This window comes from Hetaerina americana, unplaced genomic scaffold (assembly GCF_022747635.1).
Source record: "Hetaerina americana unplaced genomic scaffold, ioHetAmer1.1.p SCAF_161, whole genome shotgun sequence".
Lineage (NCBI taxonomy): Eukaryota > Metazoa > Arthropoda > Insecta > Odonata > Calopterygidae > Hetaerina > Hetaerina americana.
In genome coordinates, this window is record NW_027286721.1 from 220,422 (window position 1) to 239,245 (window position 18,824).

The 18,824-nt window shown below is 39.2% G+C and overlaps 1 protein-coding gene across 1 annotated transcript; it reads left to right on the forward strand.

Annotated features, from left to right (window-relative positions):
- Positions 1-368: 368 nt before the first annotated feature.
- LOC139687091 (uncharacterized) lies at positions 369-18,314 on the forward strand. The gene is made up of 5 exons (XM_071584198.1): positions 369-739; positions 3,386-3,571; positions 7,356-7,421; positions 9,431-9,520; positions 16,045-18,314. Exons 1-5 carry the CDS (start codon positions 605-607, stop codon positions 16,723-16,725), a joined length of 1,158 nt encoding a protein of 385 aa, XP_071440299.1. The 5' UTR covers positions 369-604; the 3' UTR covers positions 16,726-18,314.
- Positions 18,315-18,824: the final 510 nt, after the last annotated feature.

Below are 18,824 nucleotides of genomic sequence, written 5' to 3' on the forward strand. Positions count from 1 at the left end.
ACGTGAAATGATTTTGATGTGACAAAGCAAATGATTCATACACAAAAACAAGAAAATATTTGATATTATTAAGTTTATTTGTGTTTTTCCAATGGCAAAGATATGTGCCTGTGCTGATGATTAGCCCCTTAATCAAAATAGACGAAGCGACAAGCCAAATCACTTGTATTTTCAAAATTAAACTCACCATCACTACAAGTTGACATTACTGCACTGTCTACATGAGCGCAGGAATGAAATAATTAGATAATATTCTTGGGATATTTTTAAAAGACCGCCATAGTAGGGTAAGCATCACGGATGATATTTTGTAACGCATTTCGTAAGTGATTTGTTCATGCGCATTAGGGTAGTACAGCTGTATTTTATTAGTATGGTCGTATTTGCCGTCCATTAGCGATGCTGGAGGCAACATTAATTGTTAACAATTCCTCACCGAACATATTTACTATTTATTTTCCCAGTGGACTTGTATTTATGTAGGTCGCTCTGTCCAGCTCATTGGTGAATGATGTTCTTCCCAATATAAGCCATTTCAGCAGCGCAAACTGAGCTGTTTCGCCTCTCTTTACTCTTCCACTGCAAATCGGATAAAACCGCTGAAATGGATCCATTGTACAAGTATACTCTGTGCAGACTATGTCTTTGCAACGGGCAATGTTTGGTTGACATCTTTGAAGAAAATGGTGAACAAGGATATATAATCAAGGAAGCGATAGAGGATTTACTTCAGTTTAAAGTAAGTTATGTTAATTGGTAAGCAGTTTACGACACGACGGTAGTATAAATGGTTTGACATTAATTTTAAGTGTTGTTTCATTTGAACATGTGGTCATATGATGGGTCTATTCAGAAGATCCTTGTTTAATCTGTTATCATTCCATCAGAAATGGTCCTGCTAATCCTGAGCATTAGTTGGACATAGCTCGGAAATGTAAAGGTTTAAAACACTTTTGCATTGGGCTATGAAACACATATGTGCTCGTTTGAAAGTTTCAATTCACCACAGATCGATTTGATTTGACTTTAATGTCCTATGCTTTGGATTTTAATAGCTTGAACTGTATCTGTTGTTTGGTTTGGCTGTTCCTTTTGTCTGGGTAAGTTTTACGGTAAGGTGATTCAGTCCTGATGGTGTATTTCATGTGATTTATGTGCATTGATATTAAAATTTTTGTATGCCTTAAGATGATGGTCAATTGAATGTTTATAGCCAGTGTTGTCAGTATCAACACCATCTCCGATTTTAAGCCAATTGATTCAATCATATTAATCAAAGAAAGGGTTGAATTGTGGAGGAAACATTTTCACGTGTGGATTTTCAGTTGTCACATCTTAATTTTTAACCATGTTCCTTGTTCGTCAGGCTTGTAGTTTGTTTGATATGAAGACGGTTAAGTTTTAAGCTTTGGAAAATGGTATAGATTGTATTAAGTTATGCAGTAGTAGTCTTTCTGCAAGGAAATACTTCGTCTAAACTTAAAAGCGACAGGGTGATTCATTGTTTTCAAACGGTTTTGACGTATGTTATGAAATGTTGCCATGGCAATGTAAATACAATTGATGTTGTTGTCTCAGGGTCAGTGGCCATATTCAATATATACAATACTTAAATATCAGTCTTGGAATCATGTGACTTTATTTATGGATTCAATTTAACAACTCAGCGTTCTGAACGGAAAATTGGTTGTGTTTTTCAACGATTTAAACCTGGTTCGTTGATGTATAGGTATGTAAATGTGAAGTCTGGTTGACTAAAATCGTAAAGTATTCCTGATCCATTGCAAATTTGTACTATTCATTACATATTTTCGTTCTTTCATCTATCTTTACATGGCCTTAGTTTATGGTAGCACTCTATTGAAGCGATTCATAACAAAACGTTTGATTTAACAAAAGATTTGTTTTACGCGGAACAAATTCAGCTTTAGCTGTCGCGCATCAAGTGAAATATACGAATGATGTATCGGTTTGAAGGTTATTTACAGAGGAGGGCTGTTTAAATGTTAATTGTGACAAAACTCGTGAAGTATTGCATATTCAGAGTAATTTGGTGGGCTGGGGCATTGAGCAGATGGACATTATTCAGTGTGTTTGCGCAAATGAATACATGTTGATGGTTGTTGGGCCAATAAAATATGGAATTTATCTCATCACATTGTAATTGGAAAATTTTGAATGTGCATCATATGCGTGTGCATTTTTGAAGGTACGTACTATATAATGATATACATATGTAATTAATTGTAGCCATTTATTATTTCGCTATTGACGATTGATTATATCACTAATCAATAGGAAGATAGCATACAATCGGGACGTATTTGGCTGTTGTGTAGTTTTTGTAAAGGTATTTGATAGAGTGAATATGGAAAAACTAATGAATATTTTGCAGAAAATAGGAGTTTATTAGAATAGGGATAGGGGTTGAATCTTTATAACATATTAATATCTATCAGACTGCTACCAGGTGCGAGTTAGGGACAGAGACAGTCCGGATGGATAGTTATGGGAAGAGGAGTGAGGCATGGGGTGTCAATTATTACCTGTGCCGTTCAACGTTTATATATGTGCGGAGGAAATGATTAAAGATTCATTTTGTGTAGAAGAACTGGAGATAGGAATGAAAGTCGATAGGGAATTCATTGAAAATCTGTTAGGTTTGATTGAATGATTAAACTCAGTAGTTTGTCCGTCGGACAATGAAGGAAGTGGCGAACATTGGTGTGTGAATCGGAAATTCATTGCGACAGATATGGGATGGGAATAAATGTAATTAAAGCAAAATTAATGCGATTTTTCAGGAAGAAAAAGGCTAAGTTAAATGTTATAATGGCTGGGCAAAAACTAGAGCCGGTGTAACGGTTTATACGTGTTTTGGAAGTGTACAGGGTCCGTAAAATAGGTATCGGGACTGGTTCCAAAAATCAGTTGCAGTTATCATTACAATAACTTAATAATCTTCAAAATACATTCCTCCTGCATCGATACATTTTTAGTTAAGCGCGTCTGCCTCTCGTTAAAAGCCCGCTTGAAGTTAAAAGGCCCGATTTCCCGGAATATTGTTGAGAGAACCTTTGTCGTCGCCGCTTGAACCGCCTCGATGGAGTCGAACCGATATCCTTTGAGCTCCTTTTGAGCTATCCTTTGAGGTAATTAATTTTTTCGAGAAAGACTTCATCTTCATGAACGCAGTCCTAAATTTCTTGCGAGAAAATTTCCACCCGCGATAGTTTTTGTTCCTCGCTCTAGTCTTTCGACGCCAGCTTCGCGCACACTTGTGTAATTTTGAAATTGTACAATTAGCGTACTGCCTAAGTATGCAGAAGTAGTTTTTTTTGTGTGTTTTTCCCTTAATTTTTCGGTGTTTATTTTCCCTCGACAGGTTTCCAAGATGGCCGGGATTCCTTGGTGCATTTGTCCGGGCTGCCTCGAGAAATTAACGGACTTCAAGAGGTTTAAACGTCAGTGCATCGACTCGAAGATTGCATTCGAGAATCGTCTTCATCAGAATGAATGCATGATTGCTCAGCAACAGCAGCATCAACAGGGAAACATGCTCAATGATTCGGTGAGGGCAACATTTATCCTTGTGGGGCACAATGCGCATTGATATGATCGGCTTGTAGTGCTTCAGAAGACGGTGTTTTTGTAAAAGGGATAGGATAAGGGTGTCATTTGTCTCCTGTGCTGTTTAAGATGTATGTGGTGAGGAATTATGGGAAGAGATGGGAGTATAAATAGGAGGGGATTTATTTATAAAATCAGTTTTGCTTACAGATGATCAAGTTCAACCCTCTCACTCAAATATTACAGAGGTTATCGGACAAAATATTAGTTAAGGGATTATCAGTTTGTATTCAAGAAGGGGAGAGGCACGCGTGTGATGCAATTGCTGTAATTTCGGCCATAACAGATAGAGAGGAATATGTAGTACGCAACCAGGAGGTATTTGCCTGTTTCGTAGATTTCGAAAAAGGCATTTGATAGAGTGAATTGGGAAAAACTAATGAGTATTCTGCGGAAAATAGGAATAGATTGGAATAGGGAAAGGAGGCTAATCTTCGCAACTTGTGCATGTCTCATACTGCTCAGTTGCGAGTGGGGAACAGGGAGGCCGGATGGGCAGTGCTTTAGGAAGAGGTGTAAGGCATGGGGTGTCCATTATCACCGTTGTTGTTCAGTATGTATGTGGAGGGACGTTCACTGTATATGTGAATGCAATTGCAGTAATGAGGGCCTTAACGGACGGAGAGGAATATAGAATACAACCAGGAGGTATTTGCCTGTTTCGTAGACTTCTAAAAAGAGTTTGGCAGAGTGGATTGGGAAAAAACTAGTGAGTATATTGCAGAAAATAGGAATAGATTGGAATAGGGAAAGGAGGCTAATCTTCGCAACCTGTACATGTCTCAGACTGCTATCAGGTGCGAGTGGGGAACAGGGAGTCAGGTTGGGGAGTGTTAGGAAGAGGTGTAAGGCATGGGGTGTCCATTATCACCGTTGCTGTTCAACCTGTATGCAGAGGAAATGATTAAAGAGAGGCATTATGGGTAGAACTGGGGGTAGGATTGAAAGTAGGAGGGGAATTCATTTGAAATCAGTTGGGTTTGATTGAATGACCAAGCTTTAGTTAATGTCAGTCAGCCAGTAGAGGGGCTGCAAGCATTGCTGAGTGAATTGGAAATTCAGTGCGACAGATTTAAGGGATGAAAAACAATATTAATAAAACAAAGGTTTTGCGATTTTCTAGAAAGAAAAAGGCTTCAGCTAAGCATTAAAATAGGAGGGCATTTAAACTAGAGCAGGAAGAACAGTTTAATATGCACTTCGGAAATACAGTCACCTCGTATGTTGAGACGAACAGGTTAAGATAAGTACCACATACTGATTCGACTGAAACAAACACAACGCCTCTCGTTTTAGTCGTCAGATGTGTCACTAGATGGCACACAGGGTCTCATTTCGATCCGTTGATCGGTTTGCGCAGAATTAAAACAGTCCTGTCTGTTTTCGATCAACCCGTGTGTGCTAATTTCTGTTTAGTGTTGTTATTGAAGCTATGGGTGCACTGGTCTTTTTGCATTTCACGCTCAGTTGATAAAGAAATATAGTTTTCAAATTGAATTCGAATTCTGAACTTGAAATTAAAATTTTAGATGCACCAAAAGGTGTTTAAATAATTAGTTTATTGTTTAATTAAGTGTTCTCCTTAAAGATGTCAGCATTAATCGGTTTCCACTTCTCATAAATGATGTTCTTCTTACTGGTGTCGCATAGAATTTGATTTTTTGGTATCCATACGAGAAGTATCCGCTTTGGCATTGTTGGGAATACTTGTCAGTTGCGTAGATATTCTTGTCAATTCCCGTGAAGCGTTCGTCTCCTTAATCTTGTCCTTGTTCTGTAGAATAGAGAGCAAATTGTCCACTTCAACCGATGCTATCTTGTATATACGCAAGCTAGAACAGCCACGCTCACACACATTGTTTTTTCAATTTTCATTGAGGTTACTCTCTCAATTTATGCTCTTGTTTTGATTATTATACGACTGTCTTCTTTGTTGTGCTTTCTTTTATGGGACCCCTCAGATCATTTAATTGTCACCCCACCACCCTCCATCTCTGAACAACCCCCTCCTTTGATCAGAAAGTATACATATACCCCAATTTTCCTTCCATGAGGACCACATGACTTTGACGCTCAACATCAAAACCTTGGGTCGTGTCTTTAAATGAAGCGTGTGGAATTATGAAACCTATAATTTCATTTCAAAAGGTTATGCCATTTTCTAGAAAGAAAAAAGGCTAAGCTAAACGTTTAAATAGGAGGGCGAAAACTAGAGCAAGTAGGACAGTGCAACAATTTCAGAGTGTAAAAATCATTCGCCTTGACTGGGACTCGAACCCAGATCCCTCAATATCCGGTTGAGTGCTTTAGCCACTTAAGCTACCGAGGCGTCCTCATAAACTCTGAAATTTTGGTAGCTTAAACTCGGTAGCTTAAGTGGCTAAAGCACTCAACCGGATATTGAGGGATCTGGGTTCGAATCCCAGTTAAGGCGAATGATTTTTACACTCTGAAATTGTTGCATTGAAATGCACATCAGAGCGGATGACTCCGTTAAAAGTTACTGTTGCGGCATCTCCCGCAGTTTCTTTGGAATTTGCAAGTAGAACAGTTTAATACGTATCTCAGAAAGTGTTTGTTATGTGGACCAACATGGTGTCAAAGTAAGTAGTAGGGACGTAAGGAGAAGAATTGCGCGATTAGGCAAAGAGGCTTTCACTAAAAGGAGGAGGGAGTTAAGATGAGAGGGATGTTGGGTAAGGATGTTAAGAAAAGACTCATAAAACTTTAATTTGGAGCGTAGTTCTGTGTGTGGCTATGGAAACGTGGTCATTGAAGCAGGAGGATAGACGTAGACTGGAGGCTATTGTAGATATAATGTGGGTGTGGAGAAGAATGGAGAAGGTGAAATGGACAGAGAAGAAAACAAATAAGGACGTATAGCTAGGTATGGTGGGCGAAGAGGGGGGTTTGTTGGGAGATATTACTGAGGAGGAGGCAGGAAAAGTGGATGAAGGGGGTATTGATTGGCAATAGTGGGATGTTGAAGACTGTAATTGAGGGGAGAATGATGGACAAACGAGGAAAGGGAAGGAACAGGATAGGGATGTTGGACGGGATGAAGGAAGTACTCAGAGCTGAAGAGGGACCTGATGTAAAGTAGGATGTTGTGTTTTGCTAGGGGTCACAAATTATTAAATTAGTAATTATGTCCATCCAAAAACCTACCTTAACCGGAAGATTACCTGATAATAATTCTCCCTTTATAATTTTATCATTTGTTCGAAGATAATCAATGAATTCTGTTTCGTTGTTTCCAATTTTCAGTGAATTCAATTTTCATTTAATCTCTTGTTTTAATTGTTTTACGGCTGTCTTCATCTTGGTGTTATTTCTTTTATAGGTTACTTTCAAAATTATTCTCAAAATATTAGTAATCTTTGCAATAAGATAGTCGCTTAGCAATAAGTCTGAGTGGAATTTTGGCAAAATGCGCGATGACCAGAGACAACAAGGCTTGCGGAACAAGTGATAAACATAAACTAAAGTGATTGGTTATTTAAAAAATCACTTGTTAAATGATTCATTTTCAGGAACAATAATTGAGCTGTGGGTGTAAATATTATCATTAAACTTTGACCTCAAAGGAATCACAAATAATGAGTCTTAAACGAGGGTTTGGGGAAATGTACGATAACTGGTGACATTTGAAAATTGCAAACATTTAGAGTTCTGAATGTGTCCGTTGTGCTTTATGAGTGTAACGCAGTTGTGTTTGCTTCCAGATGGACGTGGGCCACGTGAAGATAGAGCAGCCGGATGTGGAGATAGGCCAGGAACTCTACCCTCAGGTGAGACGTCCCTCCACAACACACACAAACACACCTCTCCCTCGACTAACTCAAGAGAAACTGCGGCAGAAGACTCCCGATAGCAGACTGATAGATATTAATAGATTGCTGATTGACCTCCTGTCCTTATTCCAATGTCTTCCTATTTCTAACAGTACATAAATTGATTATTCTCCAAAATAACTCTATCAAAACCCTTGTCGAATTGTGCGAAACAGTCAAATACGCCCTTAATTTGTTCTATTTCATCTGTTTATTCATGATCTCATTACCGCAATGGCATAATGCATGCCTCTCCCAATTCCTTAACGCAAACTGATCATCTCCCCTTAATTTATATATCGCCCAGTAATCACTATAAACTTTGAGTGAAAAAGTTAAACTTGGATCTTTTGCAAAACTGAATGACAATGCAACAGTTTCAGAGTGTAAAAATCATTCGCCTTGACCGGGATTCGAACCCAGATCCCTCTAGATGTCCGGCCAAGTGCTTTTAGCCAGTTAAGCTACCTAGGCGTCCTCTCTGAAACTCGGAAATTGTTTCACGAGAACGCATCCATAGCTTGACTGGCTCAGTTTCTTTGGAATTTGTGTCAAAAGTATAAATAGCCTAAGTGTTTGAAAGTTGGCTCATAAACCGTGTGGACTGCGGCATGTCCTACACGACTACGGATGCCTGTGACATTGTAATGCACGGTATTTCATCACAACATCTTGTTACTATATAATCCCCCCTAAATTACAGAGTTTAAGATGACGCCTTGATAGCTTCACTGGATAAAGCACTCAGCAAACATCCTTGAGGGTCCAGGTTCGAATCTCGGTCAAGGTGAAAGATTTTGACACTCTGAAACTGTTGTATTGACCTCCTTCGACGCTTGTTCAATGCTTGCACTGCGCTGTACAGGTGCTCTCGTCACCAAAGGCTACAAAGGACAAAAGGGGAATGCATATCCACTGCTAACACATTGCAATCAGTGCCATCCTGGCATGTACCGACCAACTAATGTCAACTGACGTACGTTAATGTCTCGCGAGCGGAGGAAGTTGTGTGGTAATGATTTGGAATGGGTCTTATGGAGTTGGTACAAATATGGTGCCATGGCATTTACGGTTGGTGGGGTCATTACGGTTTACAAGGATGGCCGAGACTATATAATATATATTTAGATTGGTTTGGTGCAGTGTTTGTTGAAGGAGGGTTAAATTCGAATAATTTCAGTGAATACATGAGACGTCGATGGCCCTTTGGATGAGATGCCCTGAGTCGTGTGTGGTTCTCTTAATTAGACTAGAAGCAGGGGGGGGAGGAAATGGATTGGATGTGGAATTAGGGGCGTCGAAACTGTGATTTTGGGAATGTAGTATTAGTTTATTTGCTTGGGAAATGTGTTGTGGAAGTGTGAAAGGGGAAGATGGCATGTTTATGGCATTTTAATTTGATAGAGATTATATTATATCAATTTGTGCATAAAATGAGTACTTTTGATGTGTTATCTGATTTCTTAAGCAGTGTATAGTTTGTTCCCCACGTTTATTTGTGTTTTTGAATGAATTGAAAGAGCGATTGGTCAGTTGATGGCACTAACAGAGTGTTTGCGGGACAAAACAGTTGTCTATGGACGGCTGTACCACAAATACAGAATGGTACCGAATCACAACTGTGGTGACCTCTTTGAGGGAGAATGGTTGATCTATTGACGGGAATGGTTTTATCGGGAAGTGCTTAAATGCGTGTTGACGTATCCCCAATCCATGCGAGAGAGTCCCTTGATCCCTGGATTGTTTTCCCACAATGCAGTAGCCTTGAGCGATGGGATAAGGTGTCGTCGTGGGTACTGACGCCAACGTCGGGGCAATGCACGTTTTGCATTGGTTTGCAATTCCCCTCTGTCCAAATGAACACTGTTCGATCACTTGTGTGTTTGTGTGTGGAAGAAGGGAGATGCCGCGGTTGATGTTTGGAATTGACGTTTGGCGTGGTGTGTGTACGGTCTTGTCTCCCGCAGGTGATCCTCAAGACCATCGAGGAGGAAGTGACCCAGCACAGTTCGTTTGACGAGGACACCACTGGCCTCCTGGACCTAGCGGACGCAAAGGTGGGTGTGATTCCATGACGAATAACGAGAGCAATGAAGATAATAAAATGGAGATGAATAGATAGATGATGGGTTTAACTCTTTTGTTAGGCTCTGAGGGCCGACCAGGTTGAGAGTGTTGCAATTCCTCTTTTGTTCTTAACCCTCTTAGTACAGTGGGGATTCCAGGGGTACTTAGTGAGAAGTACGAAGGGTAATTTAAGAAAATGTATCACCTTAGGGAAAAAAAACATTGTGAAGTTATTTCTTTAGATATCCATGTACAGTTTTTTTATTTTATAATAAAATATTATAGTCATTAATGATATTATACATTTAGATCATCTGGTAAATAATAAATAGAATTATTAGAGTAAAAAAAATTTGAAGAATATATTTTTGTTAGCAATAATATTTCGATTTTTTAGACACAATACTAATATATTTTTAATAAAAACATTTTTTTCAATAAAACTACCATATTTAAAATAATAAGAAAGAATCAAAAAGACATGTAGAAATATTATAAATAAATAAAGAAAAACCAGTGAATAGCAAATTTTTTTGGCCGGCCTCTGCATAGTTCGATTTTGTTGAAAAAGGCTGATCTCACCGAGTTTAAAATTGGGACTTTTCCCCTTTCCTTGAGACTGCGGCAATGTGCTTACAATCTAAAGGCAGAAGAAAACCAAAGTTCTAACTCACAGAGAACTGCTGACAATGTGTTCCAATACACAGGGCGCGAATGATTGGATAGGATGGACGGCAAGAGAAACCAAAATGATTACAAAGCAGTGCTCTCATTTCCATTGTATCAACAAAGTCTGAAAGAGCAGCTATATATATCAACACCATATCACATAACACATTCAAGAGATCACAGATGAACACAGGTTAATTAGTAGCCTTTCAGTGGCTTTTCATAGTGTAAAAGACAACTCAGAGAAAAAACGAGCAAACAATTAGGCTGAGCTTCCCGACATTTACAAAACTGAACGTAAAATTATAGTATGAATTATACTTTTTGAATAGCAATTAAAATCAATAATAAAAAATTGAAAAATGTGTTTTATAACTGTATGGAATTCAACCTATCGATAGCAAAGAAACAATAAATTATTAAAGGAAAAACCATAAGTTACAGCAATTTAAACAATAGCCTACGCAAGAGCCGATATATTGGCCCGCCGCACTAAGAGGGTTAAAGATTCCATCTAAAGAAGATTGAAGTACAGTGTTCCTTAAGACCCGTCGTGGTCCAACACTCTTTGTTTAAACTGAATTGCGCTGGTTAATACAATCTCTTGTCTCCTTTTGTGATCGCATCTCAGTGTGTGTGCGATTTGTTGAAGAATGGTAATGAATCCACTCAACAAGGGGAGATCCGTGGTTTGGTTGTTGTTTTAATCAGTTGCGATGAGTAAATACATGATCAGATTCATTCTTAACAACAAGGTCTCACCTCTTTCGATATCCTAGAAGCGAAAGGAAGACAATATTCACGTCACATAAGAGATAGTAATGAGATTAATTGATTAGAAGCTGTGCATTTACAACATTCTTCAATTGTATAATAACAAAGACTTCATCTACGATTAAATGTGTCGACCCTAATGTAATGTAGTGTAAGTATGTAGTATAGCTGACTTTGTTGGGGGTATAAATAACATTCGTTTGCGTTGACCATTAATTAAATGTGGATTTCGTACCTTCATGGATAAGGCGGAATCAGTTTCTTGGACCATAACTTTAGGATTAGGAGGTTGTGCCATCTTGTATGCCGTCAAGTGCAGTGTTCAACTTGTAATTTTCGGTTAAAGAGTGCTTTTGACGGTATTGACAATTCCCTTTAGTATAATCAGTTGATTCAGAACATAGGCGAGCGAATTAAACTTTTAGATGAATAATTGCTTGTTACACTGCGATTATGGCAATTCGGGGCACCATATAATTGTTTACAATTTTTTTATTTGTTAAGTGTACTGTTTAAGGTTGGTTTTGGGTTGACACAAGTACCGAATAAATATCTTGTGGATGTCCTGACTAAACAGGACCCGACATACTACCTCGATCAAAAAGTTCCCGGAATAACCACCGTGTGGCGCTCCCATCGTTCCGATTTGAGTTCTGTTTTTTTTGTTAAATTGGTACATCTGTTGTTGATATTCCCTTTAAATCTTAGTGTCATAACTTGACATTTGCAAAAGTTACGTAGCCAAGAGTACATCTATCGCTGTGTGTGTTGGCGATTTTTTACAATTGCAGAAATGGATTTAAATTTGCAACAACGAACTTGTATTAAATTTTGCGTAAAAAACGGATTTAGTGGCGCACGGACGTTGGAAATGTTGGAAAAGTGTTTCGGCAACGATTCTCTAAAAAAAACGGTCGTTTACCAGTGGCACGAGCGGTTCAGAAGTGGTCGTGAGTCAATCGAAGATGATGAACGCAGTGGCAGACCATCGACATCGAAAGTCGGTGAAAAAATTGATAAAGTAAAAGAAATGTTGGTCAATAACCGCAAATTAACCATCAGAGAAATAGCGGAGGACTTGAACATTGCCTATGGATCCGCCCAAGACATTGTGGTTAATGATTTGGGTTTCCGTCGTGTAGCAGCAAAGTTGGTGCCAAAAGACCTCAATTTCATGCAAAAAAGAGACCGTGTTGACGTCGCAAAAGACATGATTTGCGAGGCTGAATCCGATCCCACATTCATCAAAAGGATCATTACTGGAGACGAGACGTGGGTTTATGAGTACGACACGCAATCCAGACATCAGGCAAGTGAATGGCGTTCACCAAATGAGCCGAGACCAAAAAAACCACGTCGTTTTCAGTCAAAAAAGAAGGCAATGTTGACGGTTTTCATGGATTACAACGGTGTAGTGCATCATGAATTTTTGCCAGAATGCCAGACAGTAAACAAAGAGTATTATTTGGGCGTTATGAGACGTTTGCGTGAAGCAATTCGCCGAAAGAGACCAGAAATGTGGGCGGAAAACTCGTGGATTTTGCACCATGATAACGCACCGTCGCACAGTGCTATCATTATTCGTAATTTTTTGACGAAAAATGCAACAAATACCATCCAACAGCCACCGAATTCACCTGATTTGGCTCCCTGTGACTTCTTTCTGTTCAATCGAGTTAAAAAACCATTACGGGGAACGCGTTTTAGCAGCCGAGAGGAAGTAATGGAAAAATCGCAGGAAGCACTATTGGACATACCGAAAACCGACCGTAACTTTCGCAAATGTCAAGTTATGACACTAAGATTTAAAGGGAATATCAACAACAGATGTACCAATTTAACAAAAAAACAGAACTCAAATCGGAACGATGGGAGCGCCACACGGTGGTTATTCCGGGAACTTTTTGATCAAGGAAGTAGTTACTCTACGAGGTCTTGTCCAATGAATATGCAAACTGAGGCCATAAAGACTTCATTTTGCTCTTAATTTAGAGTCGAAGCATAGATGATTTTGTTGTCCCTTTCTTTTCAAAGTATTCTCTCCTTCATTCGTAGGCTATCACTCATTATATCTTCTTTTCAATTGTTAAACGGACTCGTTTGGAAGGCAGTTAGGTTCTTTTTAGTTTTATCGTTGTTTATTTCCTTTATTGTGTCTCTTCCACATATCATCTTGTGCCTAAGTGGTGTACAGGGTTCGTCCGGAAAATAAGTGTACTGAGCTCAGGAAAAAAAATGTATTACACTTTTACATATCGTAAGCTAATATTCCTCAAAATAGGACCCTTGTGAGTCGATACACTTGTTCCAGCGGCGTTCCCATTCCTGGAACGCTCCCGCGAAGGCATCATCGGGAACCTCTCGAAGACTCGTCGACCTCTTCTCTGCCCTCCACGAACATCTTGTGTCACCGAAAGATCATGTTTCTGGACATGGCTGACTCCCCGTAAGCCTGGTTAATCATACCGACAGTTTCGGTAGACCATTTCCCAAGCTTTACCGAAAATTTGATGGGATAACGCTGCTCCAAAAACTTCGGCATCGCGTTCCGTGACGTGGGTCGAGCGTGGAGGTTCGCGTTAACAGAGCTCCTCACTACACCACAGCTCAGAGCCGACTGCCTTTTTCAGCGTCGCTTGCCAACATACCCCCCTCCAATCGCAGCCCGTCAGAGCGGTGCTGGGCGCGCCTGGAGCAGCGGGAAAAAATCAGTACACTTATTTTCCGGACGAACCCTGTACAATGTCTCCAAATATCACATTTTATTGTATTTTATGGGAATATAGGAAGAAGTCACAAAAGGGGCAGATATCTAATTAGATTAATAAAGAGGATAAATGATGAAAGGATCAAGATAATTGAGTTGTTTGTCGCAAACTGGGAAACAATCAATACTCTCTGAATTGGTGCGGGTCTATTCTGGGGCTTGGTGTGAGGATCCATCTCCTTGAGACGGTTAAAATAGTGTGGGCAGTGTTGATTTTCCTAAATTCAGTTCATCAGCTATCAAAGGGACATTTATAACGACTGATCTGATCAGTAAGGAAGGACAATGGACCATTACACACACGATCAATGTTGTATCAACTTCAAACACAGGAGGTTGGATAGAAGGTCATTTAAAAGAGGCCTTGCATCTTAATCCGTCTCTGCCATGTCTTGTCTCAGCCATCTTAAGTCAAATGCATAATAACCCTCTTAATGCGACGAGACGATATATATCAGCTTTCGTATCCCTGGCGAAAAGTGCGGCGGGCCGACATATCGCCTCTTGCGTAGGCTATTGTTTAAATTGTTGTAACTTTTGGTTTTTTCTTTAATAATTTATGATTTTTGTGCTATCGATAGGTTGAATTCCATAGAGTTACATCACTATTTTTTCAATTTTTTATTATTGATTTTAATTGCTATTCAAAAAGTATAATTCATACTATAATTTTACGTTCAGTTTTGTACATGTCGGGAAGCTCAGCCTAATTGTTTGCTCGTTTTTATTTTCTGAGTGGTCTTTACACTTTGAAAAGCCACTGAAAGGCTACTAATTAATCTGTGTTCATCTGTAATCTCTTGAATGTGTTATGATGCCGTGGTGTTGATATACTATATAACTGCTCATTCAGACTTTGTTGAGACGATGGAAATGAGAGCACTGCTTTGTAATCATTTTGGTGTCTCTTGCCATCCATCCTATCTAATCATTTGCGCCCTTTGTGTTGGATGACATAGTCAGCAGTTCTCTGTGAGTTAGAACTTTGGTTTTTCCTGCCTTTAGATGGTAAGCACATTGCCGCAGTCTCAAGGAAAGGGGAAAAGTCCCAATTTTTGACTCAGGTGAGATCAGCCTTTTCAACAAAATCGAACTATGCAGAGGCTGACCAAAAAACAATTTGCAATTAACTGGTTTTTCTTCATTTATTTATAATATTTTCTACATGTCTTTTAAATTCTTTATTATGTTTAAATATCGTAATTTTATTGAAAAATGTTTGAAAAAAATATTAGTAATGGGTATGAAAACTTGAAATATTATTGCTTACAAGAAAATATTCTTAAAAATTTATAATACTGTAATAATTACATTTATTTTTTCAGATTACCTAAATGTATAATATCATTAATAACTATAATATTTTATTCTAAAATAAAAAACTCCATATGGATATCTAAACAAATAACTTGTTAACATTTTTTTTTCCTAAGGCGATACATTTTCCTAAATTACCCTTTGCACTTCTCACTAAGTACCCCTGGAATCCCTGCTGCACTAAGAGGGTTAAGTACATCTCATCATAGTACAGAGCTCTTTTTTATGAATACTCACCAAATAGATTCCAAAAAAACATTTGTCTACTCTTTTATTTAAGCACAAAAATGTGGTTTAAATATTATTTATTTTATTATATTTATTTATATATAATTATTTCTACATGTCTTTTTGATTCTTTCTTATTATTTAAATGTGGTAGTTTTATTGAAAAAGATGTTTTTGATGAAAATATATTAGTGTTTTGTATAAGAAATCGAAATATTTTTGCTAACAAAAACTATTCTTCGACTTTATAATACTGTAATAATTGTATTTATTTTTTACATGATGTAAATGTATGACGTCATTATTAACTACAATATTTTATTTTAAATTAATAAAAAACTGCATATGGATATCTAAACAAATAACTTCATAATTTTGTTTTTCCTAAGGCGATACATTTTCTTAAATTACCCTTTGCACTTCTCACTAAGTACTCCTGGAATCCCCGCCGCACTTAAGAGGGTTAAGTACATCTGAACATAGTACAGAGCTCTTTTTTATGAATACTCACCAAATAGATTTTAAAAAACATTTGTCTACTCTTTTATTTAAGCACAAAAATGTGGTTTAAATATTATAATTTAATATTTAAATGCAAGAATATGAGTGGAAGATATTTCTCTCAAAAGGTTTTTGCTAAACGATATATTCTCTGGTTTTTTTGAATCATTAGCGTTGATTTGCTTGTGTTCGTAGGATAATTTATTTATTCAAGATTGTTTCACCTAAAATCACTAATTCCAATTGTCTACGCAACAGGACAAGCTTCTGGCGGATCACGAGGACATGGTTTTGGAATTGGGCATCGAACTTGCGGAAAGAAAACCTTCGATCGGTTCGAACAACAACAACAATAATCATCAAATGGCGCTTTGGAAGGCGATACAACCGCAAGTGGTACAGGGATCGACGACTCAACTGGTGACCCCAAAGGATCGACCCTTTCCTTGCGCAGACTGTCCGCGATCATTCGCGAACAAGTCTCTCCTGTTGATACACAGACGGACACACACGGGAGAACGTCCGTACGAGTGTCTAGATTGCGGGAAGAGGTTCTCGAAGAACAACGACCTCATAAGACATAGGATGACGCACACGGGGGAGAAACCGTTCAAGTGTTGCGTTTGCGGCAAGCGGTTTGCGCGCAACTCTCACCTTATACGACACAACCGAATGCACACCGGAGAAAGACCATACGAATGCGAGGTTTGCGGCAAGTGTTTCTCGGAGAGTGGTCACCTTAACCAACACAAGAGACGGCACGCCGGACTCAAACTGTTCAAATGCGCTGACTGCGGGAAGGACTTCCTCGAGAAGTCTGATCTGATGCGCCACGCTTGGATACACAAGGAAGAAAGCAAACACGTGTGCGGCGTGTGCCGAAAGGAGTTCTCGCAGAACCGGTACCTGAAAATACATATGCGTTGTCACTCGAGTTAACGCACGAAACCGGAAACCAGGACGCGCAACGCAACGGGTTTGATACATTATACCTCCAAACGTAAGTTACTGGCATGCCTGAAGACTTGCGTGGGTCTGCGCAACGCGGTGAGTTTGTTATTTTTACCTCTGCGCAAGGCTTGTGGAACTAGAGGAGACAAGTAAGACAAGGTTTGCTTTTGCGCAAAGGCATCCATTACGCAAGCATGCATTATTAAAGACAGGAAAGGTTGATTAATCCAGAGTGTTTATCCCTTTGCGTCCAGGTCTTTATGAATCTCACTGTCCTTGTTACACAATGGTTGCGCACTGTGCTTAAGGCATGTCTAAACTGTGCTTTGAAACAAGTCCTGCTTTTGCGCAATGATTCCAAGACAAGGACGTACGCAAAACAATGGAATTGTATTCATCACTTCATATCTCTCTCTCTCTCTCTCTTGCGCACTTAGGTCGTAACATATCTCAGGTTCACACGAGTCATTACATTTGTTATAGCAATCCTTGCGCTCTGTGCGCAAGACTGTAGCTGAAGGCTTTAGTTATAGGCACGCAAAAAACAACTTCCTGCGGCAGCAAGTTTACGACTTTTTCCTTCATCTCTCCTCGCAACATCACCTGTGCTTGACTTAATTCATGATTGGTCCACGTCACGCAAGCAATTGACGCGAGGACATGTTGGTAAAAAAGGGTATTCACCTTGTAAACTCTTTTTGACAAGGCTACGACACTTGGTTGCGTTGTTAGTGGGTGATTAATGTGAGTACGCAAGTGAGAATGAAATTTATCGCTGTTTGAACGCATGTGACATCACTCAATGGTGCTCTTTTTAATTCATAGTCGGTGCGCGTACGCAAGGAAAGTTGGCCCTGATCAATGCTAAGAGAAAGATACAAGGCCTGCTACTTTCTTCCTGGAAAACCTTTTCTTTAAGGAGTGTATGTACTCCTAAACTGTTTGCGCAAGGTGCCCCAGGAATGTTAGAACAGCACAAAAGGTTGTCATTTGTTCAGATATTTATCTCAATTCTTGTTCACCGTATGGACTGACTTATCCCTGTCATGGTTTTTCCACCTTGTGCATGGGATAAATCATACGCAAGGCTTTAAAGTTTTGTAGGTGAATAAGTATACCTCAGTGTGTGTATATGTGATTGGTTTGCGGTTGAATGAAATGGGCAAGGCATTCGTTAGTGTAAATCAAAGAATCATGTCGATGGAATCTCTAAATGTTGGAATCCACAACAAGGAGACATTTGCATCAACACACGAGTTAGAGCACATTGTTGGGTGTGTGTGTTAGCGCGCATGCGCAAAGTGACGGACAAGGCATACTGCGCATCCACTGTTGCGCAGTTGTCTTTGAAACAACGGCGATGAGGCGTGCGTTTGGTTCTCTGCTGGTGATCGTTCGTTTTTTGGAGTGTGTTTGAAGATTGCGTGGACATATATTAAAGTGATCTCTCCTCATTTGTGTTCTGTCCGCGAGTGTGTGTGTTTCTCAACGCAAAGGATATGGGAGCGGACCCTTGTATCGTGTGTGCGTGACATCACAGTTTGTTCTTTTGCTTTGTGACGAATAAAAACTATGCGTTTGCCATGTTGTTTTATGAAAGATACCTCTCTCTCTCTCTCTGTCTATCCTTTCCTATCCCTATTCGCGCAATGCCACATCACGGGTGTACTTGTCCCCCGGGGAACAAATTGAACTCGTAACCAAAAGCATATCATATATATACGTGCGGGAATACGTAGATGAGATCTCGGTTTGCTTGCGTATCCTGTTGCCGCGGGTAGATTGAATCGTCAGGCCATGTTGCGGGATTTTGTGGTTCTCAAAGGAAAGATTAATATTCACAGAAATCAATTATGTCATCGTATGTTTGAATAATGTTGCATTTGCAAATGACATAAATGCGTAGAAGGATGAGCAAGGCATTATTCCATTGTTACTGTTATAGCTTCCCTCGCAACGTATTTAGCTCTTCATTTGTTTGTTTTCCGTCGTCTGTCCAAATCACCTTATCTCGCCATCCATCTCCAAGGGATCATTAGTTCTCAATTTCGCCCAAATAAAGACACCTACTCATACATTTTCCACAC